Source organism: Mesoplodon densirostris, chromosome 3 (assembly GCF_025265405.1).
Source record: "Mesoplodon densirostris isolate mMesDen1 chromosome 3, mMesDen1 primary haplotype, whole genome shotgun sequence".
In the NCBI taxonomy this organism is placed as follows: Eukaryota; Metazoa; Chordata; class Mammalia; order Artiodactyla; family Ziphiidae; genus Mesoplodon; species Mesoplodon densirostris.
The window spans coordinates 151,396,706-151,415,320 of record NC_082663.1 but is presented as its reverse complement, the minus strand read 5'-3'; the positions used below and the strand labels follow the sequence as shown (position 1 = coordinate 151,415,320).

The 18,615-nt window shown below is 59.6% G+C and overlaps 1 protein-coding gene across 1 annotated transcript; it reads left to right on the top strand.

The window, feature by feature from the left end:
* Positions 1-321: 321 nt before the first annotated feature.
* On the top strand, positions 322-14,528 carry ATP8B3 (ATPase phospholipid transporting 8B3). Its single transcript, XM_060094503.1, is given in 20 exon segments — positions 322-360; positions 1,785-1,937; positions 2,251-2,887; positions 3,024-3,261; positions 3,982-4,040; positions 4,518-4,609; positions 5,019-5,129; positions 6,113-6,211; positions 6,539-6,600; positions 7,022-7,094; positions 7,198-7,268; positions 7,664-7,746; positions 9,903-10,058; positions 10,507-10,622; positions 11,269-11,352; positions 11,498-11,737; positions 11,911-12,049; positions 12,276-12,403; positions 13,649-13,972; positions 14,064-14,528. Coding segments are annotated over 20 exon segments (3,369 nt in total).
* The last annotated feature ends 4,087 nt before the right edge of the window (positions 14,529-18,615 follow it).

The window sequence follows — 18,615 nt, the reverse complement described above, 5'->3', positions numbered from 1 at the left end:
GGGGGAATCAGGAATGGGATCCTGCTGTCCTTCACAAAAACCAGCCCAGTGCCCGGGTTGCCCCCAGGACCAGTGTCCAGAGCAGACCAGGGCCCCATGCTTCCGGCCCCTCAGGGTGCCGTGACAGTGGGGCCAGCGGCCAGGCCCTGGGACTGGAGTTGCCTTGCCCACTCATGAGGTGGGGCCTGCGTACAGGGCTGGGAGTGGGGAGACCCCGACCACCACTGCTTGTTCCCTGTCTGAGCAGCTAACTTGGGAAGGGAAAGGCAGACACTGGGTAAAGCAAAAAGTGAAGCCCAAAGAGCCTCGTGGGTCGGGGAGATGCTGGGGGGCCCCAGGTCCCAGTGCAGGAGCACAAAGGTGCTGGAAGGAGGGCTGCCTGGAGGAGGCCCCCTTGCCACTCCATTTCCGCATAAGTTCCTCTGGCTTCTGCTAAAGGCCAAGAGGGCAGGCTCCCATATGAGGACACAGCAGCCAGGGCTGCAGAGTTCCCAGGGGGTGTCGACTGAAAAATACAAGACCTGAAAGCTGTGAGTTACGTTTTATTCCAGGAACTTACTGAGGACTGTAGTCCAAGACATTGCCTCTCATAAAGCTCTGAGGAACTGTTCCTCGGAGTTTTTGCTGAAAAAAAAAAAAAACAGAGTCAAACATCGAAAGGTTCCTGCTAATCACAAAAAGCTGACATCTCTAGTTAATGATTGCAGTGCTTTTTCTGTGTGTGGGAAGATGCTAGATGCTGTCTGGGCTCACTGAAATCATTCCTTTGATACGCACTTCAGCTATCCAGGGCCAGTATCTGGTTTTTCTCCATCCTGAATCCCCTCACGGCGCACCACTGTGGGGAAGGGGGGTGGCGCTGCAGTGGCAGAAGGCTTGATGGTGAGCAACATTCTCTGTCCACAGGGGCCCTGAGGGGAGGGTTCTTGGTGAAGTCAGGCCCCTGCCACCATCGTGTCCCTCCGGGGCTGTTCTTGTGACCAGTTGACTTTCCCCCACCCTCTGTGAACAAGGAGTGTTCTTCTAAAGAAAGGATGCAGGCAGCATCCCAGGAGCCCCGTTTCTGTGTGGTCTGTCCCCCTCCCCAGAGCATGAGTGCCCCAGGGAGGCCTTGGGCAGTTGGGAGAGGAGCTCCCGGGTGTGGGGGTGGTTGGGGGTGGGGTGCAAGCTTTCAGCTGCTGCCTCTTGGAGGCCAAAGAGCCTTTGCAAACTCGCTGCTTGGGAAACTCCTCTCCCTTCTGTCACCGTCCCAGGGGGGAGAACCGATCCCGACGCCCTCCTCACAGGTGCATACCGGGTGAGGTGTCTCCTAAAGGCTGTTAGAGCAGTTTGTCCAAGCCCCTCCCCGCAGTGTCTTTCTCAGTAACCGCTGGGTAGGGCTGGACGAACGTTTCCCCGGTGAATGAAGGAAAGGAGAGGTTTACTTGGCATCCCCCAGAGGCCGCTGGGTGTACAGGTCTTCCCAAGAAATGGGAGTGGGAGGCTGCTGCTCTGATGGGGGCGGTCAGCTCCTGGGTGCTGTCACCATCCCCATCATTCATTCCTTCACCCAACATCAGCTCAGAGGGGATGCCCGTGCCCCAGGCAGGGCACAGTCAGACAGCCACCCTCGGTCTGTTGCGTGGCGGCTGAGCCAGAGGGAGAGAGCAACCCCGAGGCTGGGGAGAAAGGGTGGTGGAGGTGTCCAGTACCTTCCTACTTTCTGCGCTTCAAAGGGTTCCTAAAAGAATATGAAAAACCGAGCTTAATCACCTCCCCTGAACCCCCAAGTTTGCCCCTCCTAGGAGGATCCTACATTCAGTAGCGCCTCCCACACACCCTCCCCACCCTGGCTCAAGTCCCCCATCTCCGGCCTGGACGCTGCCCCAGCCTCATCGTTGTCTCCCACCCCTGTCACCACCTCCAGGAAGGCCCCCGGAGTCCCGGCCGTGCGCTGGGTAGACACACACCGGGCTAGAACCCTGTGGGCTTCTTCCTGGCGGGATGATCTCGGTGGTTCTAACAGCCTCTCCCAGCCCGGCGCCCAACACTGTACCTGCGCGTACGACATGCTCGCTGAACTGGAACGCGCACACAGCTCAGACTCACGCCCCGCATACCTGCGATTTCCTCTGCGTCCTTTCTCCGCCCCTAGCGTCTCCCCCCAACACATCCGGCCCCGCCCAGCTTCAGCCGGGTCCAGCCCACCCCCGCCAGCAACTGGCCCCTTAATACCCAGGCCCAGATTAAGACTCCTCCATCCCGCCCCAGCTCCTCGAGGTCCCGCTCGGTCCCACCTTAGGCCCCGCCCCTTTGGCCCTGTTCGGCGAGGCGGCCCAGCTCGGCCCTGCCTCTGTCCCGCCCCAACTTGTCTTGGCCCCACCCCTGGGGTCCCGCCCCGCCCCCTCTACCCTGGCCCCACCTTCCACCCTGGCCCCGCCCTCGGCCCCCTGCATTCTGCCCGGCCCCGCCCCTAGGCCCCAACCTTCCGCCCCGGCCCGCCCCGCGCCCGCGCCGCCCGTTTCAGGCCCGTTTCAGGCCTGTTGGCACCGGGATAACAGCTCCACCACGTCCGTCGCCCTGGACGCCTGCGGACCGCCCCAGGGAGCCCGGACCCCCACCGCCCCGGCCCGCGCAGGTGAGCGGCGGCGCTCCCGCAGCCGTGTGTCCCCGGGCGCCCGCGCACCCTCTCTGGACTCTGCCCGGTCTGAGGGCGGGAGGCCGCAGCCGCGGCGGCGGGGTCGCCCCCTAGAGGTTCGCGTGGGCCAAGGTCCGGACGGGCGCCGGAGCGCCCGGTGTCGTGTGGGCCCGGATCTCCAGGTGCATGTCCCAGGGGGCTGGGCGTCGAACCCTGAACCGCTTCGCTGCGGGAATGCTCAGGGCTTCCCGGGGGGTAGTGGGCGTTCCGGTGAGCTGAAAATGCGAGGGGGGAGGGCGTGTCCCTGCCCCCTGATACGCTTTGATTGAATTCTGGCCCACAGCATTCGTCTAACTCCATTTGGCCCCGGCCGGGTTTCCCCCGGCTCTGGCTCCGGTGGGGCCAGAGCTCATCTCGGCTCTGGCCCCACGGGATGAGCCTCACCCTGAGCCTCACTTTTCCTCATCTGGTGAATGGGCACTGGCCTTGCTCGGGCCCCCGGGAGCATCAGAGCTGGCCCTGAGCCAGGCCCTCCCCCTGGGGGCGGGCCCCGGGACCAGTGACCCAGACGCCAGTATTTCTTGCCCTGGGAGGTTCCAATTTCAGCAGGCAGCCCAGACAGGGGAAGAAGCAGAGGAGAGAGGGTGATCAGAACTAGGATGGGGGAATCCCACAGGCAGAGGGGAAGCCCAGAGGAGGCGCCAGACAAGGCTGGGCAGTAGGAGAAGTAGGGGCTGAGAGCGGAAGGGTGAGGAGGCTCCGGCCATTCGAGCGGGAATGGTGCTCCCGGCAGAGGGAACAGCGGGGCCAGGGCGTGGGGAGTAGGGAGCTGCTGAGTGCTGGGGGTGGGAGTCATTTGGGGAGCTGCCAAGGGCATTGAAGGACTAGGAGTGACCATGAACTAGCTGGTGGGAGGGCTCCGGGCTCTGTGGAGGGCTGGTGGTCCCTGCCCCAACACCACACTCAGACCTCTCAGCCCCTTGGTCCTCAAACACACTTTGAGACATGATGGAGAGCCCTGGGGCCCCATTTAGTCTGTCAACAAACATTGACTGAGCACCTGACCAGGCTGGGCATCGTGTGCCATGTGGGGATTGGGGCAGGAGGGGCAGCAGGGGGGCCCGGGAGGATGTGGGTGCGATCGGCCCCGGAGAGGTGGTGGGGGCCGACCATGGGGGGCCATGGGGGTGGGGAGCAGCGGCCAGGTGACCAGCTGTAACGAGGAAGGACTCACAGCTGGTGACTGGACCTCCAGAGCCTGGGGAGGGGACAGCAGATGGACGTGGGAAGTGACATTTCAAAGAAGGTGGAGTGGTGGGCACTGTCCGGCCGCCAGTGTGACCTCAGACCCCTCTCCTCGACAGCCCCACCAGCATGGGCAGCCTCACGTACCGAGAAGACCTTGAGGAGGAGAGGAACTCAGGTGCGTGTCCGGCCAAGCGTGGGCGCAGGGCTCGGGGTAGAGTGGAGGGGTGCCGGGGGACCCCGACAAGGGGCGTTAGAGTGCAGTGACTGAAGTGGGGAGACCGGAGGCCCAGCGCGGGGTTCTCAGTGGGTTACAAAGAGTTCAAAATCCTATCACTGAAAGGTGGACTCAGGATTTGTGGGCCTGTGAGCCCAGAACTATCTGGGCAGGGAGTTCAGCCTCGGACACCTCGGCGCCCGTCCCTGGGCCTCAGTTTACCCCTCTTTAGAAGGAATGTGTGTGAGTGGGTCTCCCAGGGCCTAGGGATTGGCTCAAGGGGAGCCGGATGCTCAGATCCACCTGGGCTCCCTGAGCGCCTACTGTTGTGCAGGGGCCGCGTGGGCCCTCTCATCTGTTTACTGGCTGGATCCCCAGGAGGCCCCTTAGCCCTCCTCCGGGGTGTCGTTAGCCCGTGTTTGTCCTCTTGGGCCTCAGAGTTCACCTAGGAGGTGCAAGCCAACAACCGGTCCTACAACAACCAGTTCAAGGAGAAGGTCTTCCTGTGCTGGCAGAGGAAGAGGTACAAGGTGGGCAGGCCCAGCCCCCCACGGCGCAGGCCTCCCCCGTCTCCACCCCCACCCTGCCCTCGCGGGCCTTTGGGACCTGCCACCCAAGCTCTGCATGCTGGGTCAGTCCACTTAGTCCTGAGGACCGTAGCGCCGCCCTCGCCGTGTCATGGGGGTGCTGGCGCTTCGCGTGTCTCCTCCGCCCTAAGTAAGTTACTAGGCAACCTTCACGGTACGGCATGTCCATTGGGCTCTACCCGAAACCCCCTGCCTGCGTCTCACGCGGGGAGTCCTGGGGTCACAGCTCGGCTCACTGGGTCTGCACGCACGCTGGTCACGGCCAGAGGGAAGGGGGAGGCGGATGGGGCTGGGTGGGAACCCGGGACCTCCTGGGCGGCGCCCCCATGCCGGCTGCCGGCTCTTGTCCCAGAGGAACGTCATCCACACGGCCAAGTACGTCTTCTCCTTCCTGCCCTTGAACCTGTACGAGCAGTTCCACTGCATGTCCAACCTCTACTTCCTTCTCATCATCATCCTCCAGGTGGGGCGGGTGGGGCAGCCCCAGGGGTCAGTGTCTGTGCTCACTCCACTCCTTCTACCTGCTCGAGCCACCTCCTCCAGGAAGCCCTCCCTTCCCACCTTCCCACGTGGCTCTGTAGACCCAAGGTGGTCCTACCCTGTGTTTGTCTGTGTGGCTGGTGGGTCAGTGTCTGGCCCCCCTCACACTGGGAGCACCCTCATGGCTGGGTCCCCACTGCCCAGCCCAGGGCCTGGCGCACAGGAAGTGCTCAATATATGTTGGATGCTGAGGGTGCATGGGTGGCCCCTCCAGTTCTGAGGAGACCTCCTGACCCCTTTGGCCCCAGCAGGCTGAGCTGATCCCAGAGGGCCAGGAGGAAGGATCAGGTTCTTGGGACCTGCCGGGTCACTTCCTGGCATCAGGCCGGTCATGGGTGGAGATGGGTGAGGGATTGGCAGTTTCCAGAGCACCCCAACCGCACCCAGTTTCTCATTCTGTTCTGAGTGAAATGAGACACTCTGCTTTTATCCGTTGATCCGATAAGCTTTTATTGAACACCTACTGTATGCAGGTCCTATTCTGGGTACTGGGGACCCAGCAGTGGCCCTAACCCCTGTCTTCAGGTGGCCCAGGGAGTGCAGGAGGTGACTGTCATTAAACCACATGGTGGGGACCACTGAAGGGGACGGGGACCCCCACCCAGACTGGTTTAGGGGCCACTGGGAGCTCAGACCTGAGGGTTACAGGGAGGGGAGCCAGAGAGAGCCAAGGCCCTGAGGAGGGAACAAGCTTGGGGTTGGGAAGGCTTCCTGGAGGAGAGAACGTAGGAGCGGGGCGTGGAGGGGAGAGGAGAAGGCATTGCTGGGGAGGAGGTCTGGGTAGGGAGAGGGACCGAGGTCAGAACACATGATGCCGGGTTGGGCTGCTGGGCGTGTGGGCGGGGGCAGGGCAGGGGCACCCAGGACGGTGGGCCGGCATGACCCCCGCACCCCATCCCGTGTCAGGGCATCCCCGAGATCTCCATGCTGCCTTGGCTCACTCTGTTCTCCCCGCTTGTCGGCCTCCTCACCATCCGGGCCACCCGAGACCTGGTGGATGACATTGTGAATGGGGCGGGGGCAGGCGAGGCCTCAGGACTCCTGGGCACGGCGGGAGGAAGGTCGGCCCGGGCAGCCCCGGTGGGCTGCAGCGTCCATCGTGCCTTGTGGCCACGAGGGGCAGGGGCCGATGAGGTCACCTTAGTGTCGACGCGGGCGGCAGAGGCAGGAAACTGCCCTCCTTCTGCCTCTGGCCCCACCCTCCTAAGGGCAGGGTCGCTGGACGGGCACAGCGGGGTGTGGGCTTGCTAGTGGGGCACCTGAGTCTGTACGGTCACCTGGGCAGCGTGGGGGGCAGCCCCATCGCTCTGACCTACGCCCCTGTCGGCCCAGGGGCGACACAGGAGCGACAGGAACATTAACAACAGGCCATGCCAGATCCTGATGGGGAAGAGGTGAGGCCACGGCAGCCGGGCGCGGGGTCCATCCCCGGGCGGGGGGACCCCAGCACAGAGGGGGATGGATGGACACCACAGGGGAGGGTGCCCGGAAGATGGTCCAGCACCTTCCATGCTCCCAGACGTCCCGGTTGGGTCTGACGGCGGGGTGGGGGTAGGGGGCAACCCAGGCCAGCACTTACTCGGCGCCTGTTGTCTACCAGGCCTGGGGTGGGCCCTGTGAAGCGGCAGAGGCTGAAGACCCAAGTGTTCACCCTCGTGGAGCTGAGCGTTCAGCCCAAGGGGAGGGCGGGAAGGTCTGAAGGGGCTTGGAACCTGGGAGGAGGGGGCGGTCAAGGCTAAGCCCCCAGGGCAGGTGGGTGGGGGCTGGGAGGACCCCCCTCCCCCGCCTTCACCTCTGCCTCCTGCACCCGCGCAGCTTCCTGTGGAGAAAGTGGAAGAATCTGTGTGTAGGAGACATGGTCTGTCTGCACAAAGACAGCATCGTCCCGGTTGGCGGGCTCCAGGGGTCAGGGCCGCCCCCGACCGGTCTTCCTCCTCCCCACTCCCCCCACCGTGCAACACCGTCTCCTCCCACCCCGCTCCCCACCCCAGGCCGACTTGGTCTTGCTGGCCAGCACGGAGCCCAGCAGCTTGTGCTACGTGGAGACAGCTGACATCGACAGGTGATACCAGGTCATCACTAGGGCTTTCAAGGGCCTGGGGGCTGCTTGCCCAGCCCACTTGGATATTGTGGTCCTTTGCCCTGGGAGCATGGATTGGGGGGGGGGCCTGCGAGCCAGCAGGGGCAATAAGATGCACCAGTATTTCTGGAAGCCCCACTGGGTGCCAGGTGCCAAAGCAAGAAGGGCTAGGGTTTAGCCTCAGCCCGTTGGCAAACGCGCTGTGTGACCTGGGGCAAGGCCCTCTCCCTCTCTGGGCCTCAGCCTTGTGCTTGGCAGCTGGTACACAATGGGTGCTAGGGGAAAATGCTGGAGGGGCTCTGGAAGGAGGCTGGGGACGACTTGCCCGGGCGCTGTCTGTCCCCACCTTTCACCTCGCTCCCCTTCTCGTCACCAAGGGAGACCAACTTGAAGTTCAGGCAGGCCCCAACGATCACCCACCACGAGCTGACCAGTATAAGGAAGATGGCGTCCTTCCAAGGTGGGAGCTGGCAGAGCCATCCACCTGCTCTGGGCCCTGTATGCACCCCCGAGCGGTGGGAGCACAGGCTTCCCACTTGCTTGGGTGGGGGATGGTAATGGGGTGCAGTGGGGTGTGTTGGGTGACTTCTGGCATCCAGATGGGCACAGCCTGTTCTCCTGCGTTGTCCCTTGTCTCGTTTATGCCCAGACCGTTGGGATTGGGATAGCTTTTAAGAGATGGGCTTATTCCAGGCCCATATCAAATCCCTTAAATCGATGCAACAGTGGAGGCATTTTCTGTTGTTATTACAAAATGTGCTGGGCATTTTTTTTTTTAAGATGTTTGGGGTAGGAGTTTATTAATTAATTTATTTATTTTTGGCTGCATTGGGTCTTCATTTCTGTGCATGGGCTTTTCTCTAGTTGTGGCAAGTGGGGGCCACTCTTCATCGCAGTACGCGGGCCTCTCACTATCGCGGCCTCTCTTGTTGCGGAGCACAGGCTCCAGACGCGCAGGCTCAGTAGTTGTGGCTCACGGGCGTAGTTTCTCCGCGGCATGTGGGATCCTCCCAGACCAGGGCTCAAACCCGTGCCCCCTGCATTAGCAGGCAGATTCTCAAGCACTGTGCCACCACGGAAGCCCCTGTGCTGGGCATTTTATCAAGTGTTACATTTTATTTTAACACACTTCAAAGCAAATGCTTTCGCTTGTTTATACAAAAAGGCAGCCTGTGGGAATTCCCTGGTGGTCCAGTGGTTAGGACTCAGCGCTTTCAGTGCCCGGGCCTGGGTTCAATCCCTGGTCGGGGAAATAAGATCCCGCAAGCTGCGCGGCATGGCCAGGAAAAAAAAAAAAAGGCAGCGTGTGTACACTGGCTAGCAACTCACCCGCATGGTGGGAGAGGCCCATGGGAACAGGAACCATCCTCCACCTCCAAGTTTCTTATTTTCCACCAGGAAAGTATGACATTTCACACCGTTTCACACTAGGGATCCAGTTACTGTTTGCCAGGGCCCAGTGAGGGGATACTTTTTAAAAATGATTGTCATTTTTATCATTATTCCCCTGTCATGTTGCAAAGGCAAGTTACTCTAATTGGTTCTGGAGCAGACCAGAGCCCTTCTCTCCAACCACAGCCTCTCTGCTCCCAACATCCACACTGGTTGCACGTCTGCTCATGAATCTGGGGAAAGGCCTTCCCATCCCGACGGCTCTCTCTGGGTCCCGACCTGGCCCAGCTGCCCCAGAATTCCTGCAAGGTGTGGCCCCATTTGCCAGAGGAGGGGACTGAGGTTCAGATGGGTGGCGAGTGGTGTGGGCTTGCCCTGTGGCTCCTCCGTGGTCCTTTGCCCTCCCCCACCTACCCAGACAGCTTTCATTTCTACGTTCAGGACAGGCTCAGGCTCTGCACCCTGAGAAGGAAGGGGTGGAGCAGGTGAGGGTCATTCAGAAGCAGCCCCATGGCCCCCAGCGGACTCCCTTCTGGGGTCCCAGCCCCTACCCCGCCAGATGCTGCCAGGGGCCAGCCTTTGCATCCTGGGTGGGTTTTGTCAAACGCGAGTGAGGCCAGTGGTAGCATTTTCTCAGGGTGTTGGGGGCAGGCCCTCCCCTTCTGCCTGCTGGGGAACTCTATGCTATGCCCTGCATTTGGCCCCTGTGGTTTAGGGTACTGGATGGGGGCATCCCTTCCTTCCTTCCCTCCTCACACATTTACTGAGCACTGGTAAGTGCCAGGTGCTGGGCTGGGCCCTGGGGTCCCCAGCTCAACTGAGACAAGGCTGGCACCTGCACTCAGGAACCTCATAGACATTAATATCTGGTGACATCCCAGGATTGCAACCACGGGGAGGGGCTTAATGGGGGGAGGTACCTGATCTGGCTGGAGGATCAAGGAGAGCTTCCCTGAGGAGGTATGATTGCAACCACAGGGAATAGCACACATAAAGCTCCTGAGGCAGGGAATGGCCAGCTTTGGAGCATCCAGGAGGAGGCCACGTGGTGGGGGTGGAGGTGTCAGCGGGTCAGGTTTGGGGCAGGGTAGGGCTTGTGAGGGTGGCCCCGGCCAGAGAGTGACAGGAACATTCTCTGAGTCCCCCCCCCTCCAACCCCACATTGGAGAGGGGTGGCCGAGCCCAGCTATGCGCGAGACTCCCTGACCGCTGGCTCGCCCCTAGGCAAAGTGGTGTGTGAGGAACCCAACAGCCGGATGCACCACTTTGTGGGGTGCCTGGAGTGGAAGGGCAAGAAATATCCCCTGGATAGCAGCAACATCCTGCGCGGCTGCAAGATCCGGAACATGGACACCTGCTATGGACTGGTCATCTACGCCGGTACAGTCACTCCAGGGACCCTGGGGTGTGCACTGTCCAGGTCAGGGGTGGGTGGGTGAGAACCCTGAAGTCAGTGGCAAGAAGTCACATGGCCAGGCCTGGCCGCTGCATGTCTGCTGCTGTGTGATGAGGGGCTCCTGGCGTGGTTTCTCTGCATGCTCGGTTCTGAAACTGGGGAAATGGACAAGTTGAGCCAGCACCTTTGTTTTTACTGGGAAAAATGGGGTGCCTGTAGTAGACGGAAGGATGGGTGGCTGGGCAGGTGGATGGTTGGGCGGGGGGGTGACAGAGGGATGGAGGACGGGTGGATGGATGAGTAGATGGAAGAGCGGATGGATAAATGGATGGATGGATGGACAGATGGATGCATGCATGGATGGATGGATGCATGCATGCATGCATGGAGAGATGGATGCATGCATGGACAGATGGATGCATGCATGGAGAGATGCATGGATGCATGGAAACCCTGCAGGTTTTGACACAAAGATCTTGAAGAATTGTGGCAAGATCCATCTGAAGAGAACCAAGATAGACCATCTGATGAACAGACTGGTGGTCCTGGTGAGCTCCTCAGAGCCCCTGCCCTGGGCTGGGGAGAGGGACGCAGAGGAGGGGAGGGAGAGGCCCCACCCCAAATACAAAAGCCTGTCATCTTCCAGGCCTCAGTTTCCCTTCTCTGCCAAATATGCAGCCCGATCCTACAGACAGGTCTGCGGGCCAGAGAATGTTTTCTTAAAATGACCATTTGAGGGCTTCCCTGGTGGCGCAGTGGTTGAGAGTCCACCTGCCGATGCAGGGGACACGGGTTCGTGCCCCGGTCCGGGAAGATCCCACATGCCGCGGAGTGGCTGGGCTCGTGAGCCATGGCCGCTGAGCCTGCGTGTCCGGAGCCTGTGCTCCACAACGGGAGAGGCCACAACCGTGAGAGGCCCAGGTACCGCAAAAAATAAAAAAAATAAAGGAATTAGACCATGGTTTTTCTCTCTGCCTTTTATCTTTCAATCTTTATCGGTTAATGTGGCCCTGATCTTAGCCCCAAGCTTGCTTGCAGCTTGACTTTCGAAATCACCTGGAATCCTCTCCAGGTGCCGACCTAGCTTGGGTGGGTTTCCTCAGGTAAAGGCTGGTTTCTGTTTCTGGCCATTTGGCTCTGAAGGCTCACCTCGTTCTCCCTCCCCTCTCCCCCTCTCCCCCAGCCCACACCCAGCCTCTGTATGAAGGCTGGTTCCTGGCGTTCTTCAACCTGCTCTACACCACCCTCCCGGTTCTCTACATTGGGCTCTTCGAGCAGGTGAGCAGCTGCATGTCTTGCCTCCTGCTTCTCTGTAGATGGTCCTGTCTCTGCCCCACCTTCTCTTTCTGGGGGACTGGGGTGGGGTGGGGGACGTCCCCACCTGGTCCCTAGAGAGCCGGCCTCCCCACTGCAAACTCAACAGGACGTGAGCGCTGAGCGGAGCCTGGAGTTGCCCGAGCTGTATATGGCGGGCCAGGAGGACAAGCTCTTCAACTACTGGGTCTTTCTCCAAGCCATCGCCCACGGCACGGCCACATCCCTGGTCAACTTCTTCATGACCCTGTGGATCAGCCGTGACTCAGCTGGGCCTGTCAGCTTCAGTGACTACCAGTCTTTCGTGGTGATCGTGGCCCTGTCGGGACTGCTGTCCATCACCATGGAGGTAGGCATGGCCGCCTGCCCACCCCACCCCCGGGGACCTCAGACAGGCACTGAGGTCTTCCCGCCCAGTGACCTGCCCCTTCACGGGCCCCAGGGGCTGGACCGCCACCCTCCCCATGGAGAGCCACCCCGGGGTTCCTGGCCCCTCTCCTTTAACGCCCCCTTCCTGTTCAGATCATCCTCATCACCAAGTACTGGACCATCCTGTCTGTGCTGGCCATTTTCTTCAGCCTCTGCTTTTATGCGGTCATGACCTGGCTCACCCAGAGCATCTGGCTCTTCAAGGTCTCCCCCAAGACCTTCCCATTTCTGTGTGAGTCCCCAGCAAGGACGGGGCAGTTGGGGGGACCCCAGTCGGAGCACCCTCTCTGAACCTCAGTCTCCTTGGCCATGCAGGTGGGGGGTTGTGCGTGCAGGGGATGTCGGTGTCTTTGGGGCATTTTCACAAAGGCATCCCTGGGGTAAAGGGAGGGGAAGGAGATGGGGTGTTGTGGGGGAGGCTACACCCCAGGCCATTCACGACCCCGCCCTGTCACCAGATGCTGACCTCAGCGTACTGTCCCAGCCCCCCATCCTGCTGGTGACCCTGCTGAACGTGTCACTGAACACCCTGCCCGTGCTGGCCTTCCACATCATTTACCAAGCCCTCCAGAAGCCACGGCCCAAGGTGAGGGGCGGGGGTACCCACCGCATATGTGGGACCCCGGCAGCTGGAGCCTGAGCTGGGAGCCGGGGACTCGACAGAGACGCAGAGCTGGGGGATGGAGACCAGACACACACCCAGTGCCCCCAGGGGGGCCAGAGGGGAGGCCGCACTTCCTGGGGTGGAGGCCGTGGAAGCACGCAAAAGGCCAGTTGGCGCCGTCAGACTTCCGCCAGGAAGTAACTAGGGCTTGGGGGTCGAGGTGACAGGAATGACTTGGAAATGGGGCAGGCAAAAGGGGGAGTTAGGAGTCACCCCAGTGCTCGTCGGCAGATGATGGATAAACAAAATGTGATATAGACACACAGAAGAATACTAGCATTAAAAAGGATGGAGGTTCTGACACCTGCTACGATGTGGATGAACCTGAGGACGTGATGCTCAGTGAGATAAACCAGACACAGAAGGGCAGATCCTGTCTGATCCCACTCACAGGGCGTCCCTTGGGGGAGTCACATCCATAGAGACAGGAAGTAGATGGTGGCGGCCGGGGTGGGGGTGGGGAGTCAGTGTTTCTTGGGGACAGAGCTTCAGTTTGGGAAGATGAGAAAGTTCTGGAGATGATGGCGGGGACGGTTGTACCACAGTGTGAATGTGCTTAATGCCACTGACCTGTGCACTTAAAAATGGTTGAAATGGTACATTTTATGTTATGTGTATTTTACTACCACAGTGAAAAAAGGTGGGGGAGAGGACTCACTGGCTCATGGAATCAGAATCTAGAAGGATGGGTCGCAGCTGGGCTGGGCCCCAGAACTGACTGGAATGATGGACTAGGACATGGCCACAAACCTGCCACCTTCAGCCACACAGGCTGGACATTGGGCTGCCCCAGACTCTGATTGGCTCATCCAAAGTCAGGTCCTAGGGAAGGAATCTGATTGGCTGGTCCAAAGTCACGTCCCATGGGACTTCCCTGGGGGTCCAGTGGTTAGAACTCTGCACTTCCATGGCAAGGGGCACGGGTTCGATCCCTAGTTGGGGAACTAGGATCCCACATGCTGCGCAGTGTGGCCAAAGAAAAAGAAAAAGAGAAAAAAGTCAGGTCCCATGGAGGACTCCAGTTGGGTCAACTTGGGCAGGAAAGAGCCTGGCCAGTCAATAGTGGCCTAGGGCTCTGATTGGCCCCCACTGGAGGGGCAGGTGACCCGAAAGCAGTCAACATGGCTCAGGAGGCTGATGACTCCTGCTTTCCCCTTTGCTCTGTAGGAGGAGGAGGAGAAGACCACAAGTGAGGAGATCATCACCGTGGAGCCCATACCCCATGTCCTCCGGGAGGCACGGACCCGGCGCTCCAGCTGTGCCTTCTCCCACTGGGAGGGCTACGCGGGCCTCATCACGCAGGGCACAATTCTGCAGAGGTCACCAGGGGTCAACAGCGACATGCTGGTTGATCACACGAGGCCACCTGATGAACTGCCCTCGAGCATGGAGGAGTCCTCCTGGTACCCCAGGAAGATGTCGTTCCTGGGGAGGAACAGGCGCCAGAACCAGGGGAAGGTGTCCTCCGAGGATGTTCAGCCTGCCTCTGAGGTGAGCTCATCCTTGCCTGCGGATGGGCAGTCCTCTCCTTATCAGGAGAGCCAGCACTCTCACCCAAAACCGGCTGTCCGGGTCTCTCCAGGAGAAGTTGCCGAAGAGGCAGGAGAGGTCACTGTCATATGAGCCGTGGCCATATACTCCCGAGAGTCTGCCACCAACCAAGGAGACACCACTATCAGCGGAGGAGAGCCAGATGCTTCCTTCAAGCCAGCTGTCTTTGAAGAGCCAGTCAGCACACTTGCAGGAGAAGACATCCCTCTGAAAGATCCAGAAACTGTCCTGGAAGAACTGGCCGTACACCTGGCAAAAGGAGCCCGGGCCCCCCAAGGAGGGGATGGTGCCAGTTTCCACCTCGAATCTCACTGCTCTGATGGAAACTCCACCACCAACTGTGAGAGGATCATCCACCAGCGAGCAGCCAATGGAGGTGGAGCCCTCACCTGTGGAGAAGCAGCCGTCGCCCATGGAGTGGCTGCCAGGGCCCAGCGAGGGTCAAACTCCACCTGATCTGGCAGGGCTGCCGCCCTCGCCTGAGGAACAGCAGTGATTGCCCAGGCTTAGTAAGTGTCACCCGGCATCATGTGGCCTTCCCCCAAAGACAGGGGCTCCACCTGCTCTTCTTTCTCTAATAAACCACGTTCTGTCTGACCCCAGGTCTCCTTGAGGCTCTCTCTTCCTATACTTCTTTCGGTGATGTCCCATGGAAGAGTTCTTTTCTGGTTTTAAAAATCAAAACACTGACCTCTAGTGGCCTGATGGGGGATTTGCAGGGAAAGCTGGGTTTCTTTGGGTTTTTTTCTTTACCCTGGGGTAGATAATGTGGATAAAAGCTTTATTGCTCTCAGAAGGGAGAAAGGTGCTGAGCAGACTCTGCTTACCAGCCCTGGCTTCCTGCCTGCAGCCTGCTGGCCTATCTCAGGGCAGTTTATAAGGTCCAGTCCTGACACCACCCAGCCTTTTCCTCCACTGGGCTGCCCTGGTTTCTTCTCAAACAAACCACCTTACACTTTAGGCTCCAGAAGGCAGTGGTCAGTGACACATCAGAAGCAGAGCCCAGCAAGATCCTGAGTCTCAGGTGGCCCAAAGGCCCTGTGGAGGGTGGAGCCCTGTCGAGGCAGGGGCTCAGGGCTGAGTTCAGAGCGGAGAAGGGTGGGCTGGGAGAGGCCCGCTTCCACTTTTCCTCCTCCCCTTCCTCTTTCATGGAGGGTGAGCCCCATGCCTCCCTTTCCTGCACCAGCCCCTCCCCCCCATTCAGCAAAGGCACAAGCCCAGGTGAGTGACTAGAAAATAATTTATTGGAGGGAAACAAAACAACAAATCCAGCACAGCAATGATTCACAACGATGATGATATATTTTTTTAAACTTTTAAGCCTGTCGCCTGAGGGTAGGGTGGAGGGGGCCTCTGTTCCCTCTAGCCCTGGGGGTTCGGGGGAGGACTTTGGATGACCCAAATCGTGTGTCCCCTGAAAGCAGCCCTAGTGTCCAGTTGTGATTACACACTCAGGGCCACGTGGCCTATTGGCCCCCCTCACCCCTGGTGGAGACAATCCCCCCAAAGACCAGCCCTTGGGGGGCCTGCCAGGGATACAGGAGGAGCCCAGGGAGCTGATGGGCTGGTGTGGCTGAAACTGCTTTGGGCCAAGAATGTGAGTGGCCCCAGTTCCAACCGGTGCAGGGGCCCCGGAACACGCCCCCCCGTCTCATTGCAGGTGGGTTGAACCTGCGCCCCCAGGTCCAGCCCTCCAAACTTGGGCCTTCTGTCCTTCAGGGTGTGAGGGATCCCCTTTGGCCACCCAAACCTACCTTACCTGGGGCCTGTCCTGGAAAGTGGGCTCTCTCCTGGTGGGAGCGTGGGCCCCGTGGCAGAAGAGTCACAGTCCGGGAGACTGTCCCAGAGCCCCCTTTCATGATTTTTTTGGGGGGCCCTTTGTTCTCTGGGTACCAGTTGGGGCTGGGAGGGAGGGCTCCACAGGTGTGCACCCCCTACCTCCCAGGCCACACAGAAAGGTGAAGGCCGGGGCTGGGGCGTCTGGGTGGAGCCCGGGCAGGTGCCTGCCTTGGGGGGGTTGTCTCAGGAGGGCGCTTCAGATCTGAGGAAGTTGGGGTACACCCTGCCCCCCACCAACCTAGGCGACAAGACTCGAATTGGCTGATTGTCTGTCTCCTCTGAACAAGACACTTGGGAAATCATGCTAACGTGAGACCGACCGACCGGGCAGGGGGCCCGAGGTGGCAGTGACGCCCACTGGTGCCCCAGGACCAGGACCCGAAGGGACTCTGGTGCCAGGAGCTGGAGGCCCTGCCACCAGCCGCCTTCCTTCTCCACCTGAGGCCCGTCCACCCACCACCGGCTGGACACAGATCCTTGGAAAGGGGGGAAAGTAACACAGAGCAGTGCCGAGGAGCACCGAACAGCACCGACTGGGGCATGAAACACAAGATGCGACACGGAATCCCAGGGCTCCGGCCCCGCGGCCCCGCCCCACCCCCACCCTTCCACCTAGTACATTATCTTCAAGAAAAAGTACATTAGTCATGCATCAAATCAAATTCCATTGAGTCTTTTTTTTTCATTTTTCTTCCTTTTTTTTTCTTAAATTACATTTGAACACAGAACACATAGAATAATAAATACTCTTATAAGACATGACTCCAAAAAACGAGAAACAGAACACGCCAGAGAACAGAAAGGTATCCAACGCTCTCTCTCTCCTCTCTTTCCTAAAGGACTCATTGAAATAAGAAATCTGTAAACGCCGCCGGTCCTTCCTCGTGCGCTCCCAGACTCTCTCTCGCTCATGCTCCCCCGGCCCTTTGCCTCTGACCACCCAGCTTCCCCTGCCCTGACATTCAACGCGTCTCCCACGGAGCTCACCAAAAGAAATGACATACCATCGTCTGCAAAATTATAATTTAACGGTATAAAGCTTCAAGTCACGTATTCCAAAAACTAGCTAAGGATTTTTTTTTAAATCACATAAACTATACATTAAATATCTTGAGGTATTTCAGAGAAAATTGTCAAAGGCTCGAAGGAGCTGTGCTGGAGGTGTCATTCCCTGTGTGGAGAATGGTCTTTGGTATGTGACAACCAGCTGGGTGTTGGGGCAAACGGGGCTGGGGGGCTGGCCAAGCGGTGGGGGTGGGGCGTCAGAGGGAGATGGTGTGTGTGCACGTGCATGCGTGCGTGTGTGCATATGTAATAGGAGGATGTTTGAAAGGGACGCAGGAGTCAGGGACACTTCTGTGACCCGTGTCACTGGGGCTTGAGGGATCCCATCACCAGAAAGGTCCCATGTCCATTCCTAAGTGTCCAACAGGGCACAAACCCAGGAGGGCCTGGCCTCTGACCCTTGGGCCTTGAACGCAGGACCAGCAAGTGACTTAACCAGCAGAGAAGCCCCGTCCCCCAGAAGCAGGTGCTCTCTCAAGTGGGGCCCACGTGTTCGTGGCAGGCTGAGGGAGGGGCCGTGTCCACCCAGACCCCAGCTCCCAGCCCCCGCTGTGGTGGGACCAGTGTGTGCACAGGAGTGTGTACGTGTGTCTGGGGGGAGGGGTTGGTTGCTGAGTGGGAACGGGGGCCCTTAGGATTCTGCCCCAACACCCAAAGGTTCTAGAAGCATCACTCAGATCCGGTTGCTTGAAAAGCAGGGAGAATAGCAAGTCGATAAGGACAAGAGAGCATCTCACACACGTCTTTGGTTCAAGAAAAAGGCACTCATCGACCTCACCACCCTCTCCCTCCCTCCCTCTCCCTCCCTCTCTCTCCCTCTCTCTCTCTGTCTCTCTCTCTCTCTCTCTCTCTCTCTCTCTCTCTGCTCTCTCTGGTGGTGGACAAGTGGCACCTGGGGGGCAGGGCCCAAAGCAGACCCTCGCCCACACCTGGTCCCCAGGCGAGGGAATCCTAGCATCCAGCACAAGTCCTTGGGGGAAATCTTTGGTATCAGACGTGATTTTTCCAATCACAGACATGAACATTTGAGTGAGGTAGCCTTTACCTGGGGAGGAGGAGGGGCATTTCATTAGAAATGTCTCTTGCATTCTCAAAGGGGAGGGGTGTGGCCACCTCTCTGGGAGGCGGTGGTCAGGGGGTGGGAGGCAGTTTGGTGGGGAGAGGTTCCTTCTAGCCTCCAGCTCTTGAGCCCTGGGCGGGGGAGCAGGCTCTTGGGATCCAGCTGCCGGCCAGTCCTGGAGGTCACCTGGAGAGGGCGAGCAGGGGAGGTTGGGGGGAGGGGGGCGTGCTCATCTTCATTTCTGACCCTTCCTTCCCCTTTGTCATTTTTTTTTCTTTTGGCAAAAATCAGAGCAAGCAGATTCCACCTTGTTCATCATCTTCTTTCTCTCTTTGGAGAAAAAGCAGCAGCAGTACAGGTTCACCCCTGTGCCCCTGCAGGTCCAGCGCCGCACCCCCGAGCGCTGGGAGGTGGGGGGAGTTCCGGGGGGTCCCGAGCAGAGGGCGACGCCGCGACCCCAGCGCGCAGAGGCTCAGGTGCGCCCCTGCTCTCCCGGGGCCTGTTTCTCCGTGGAATCTGGGTGTTTTCTTCTGTTTCCTGGGGTCTGTCTCTCCCCGCGCGTCATTCATCAAGGTGCCTAGCGGTAAAGTGAACTGGCAGAGGGACGTGGGGAGGGAGG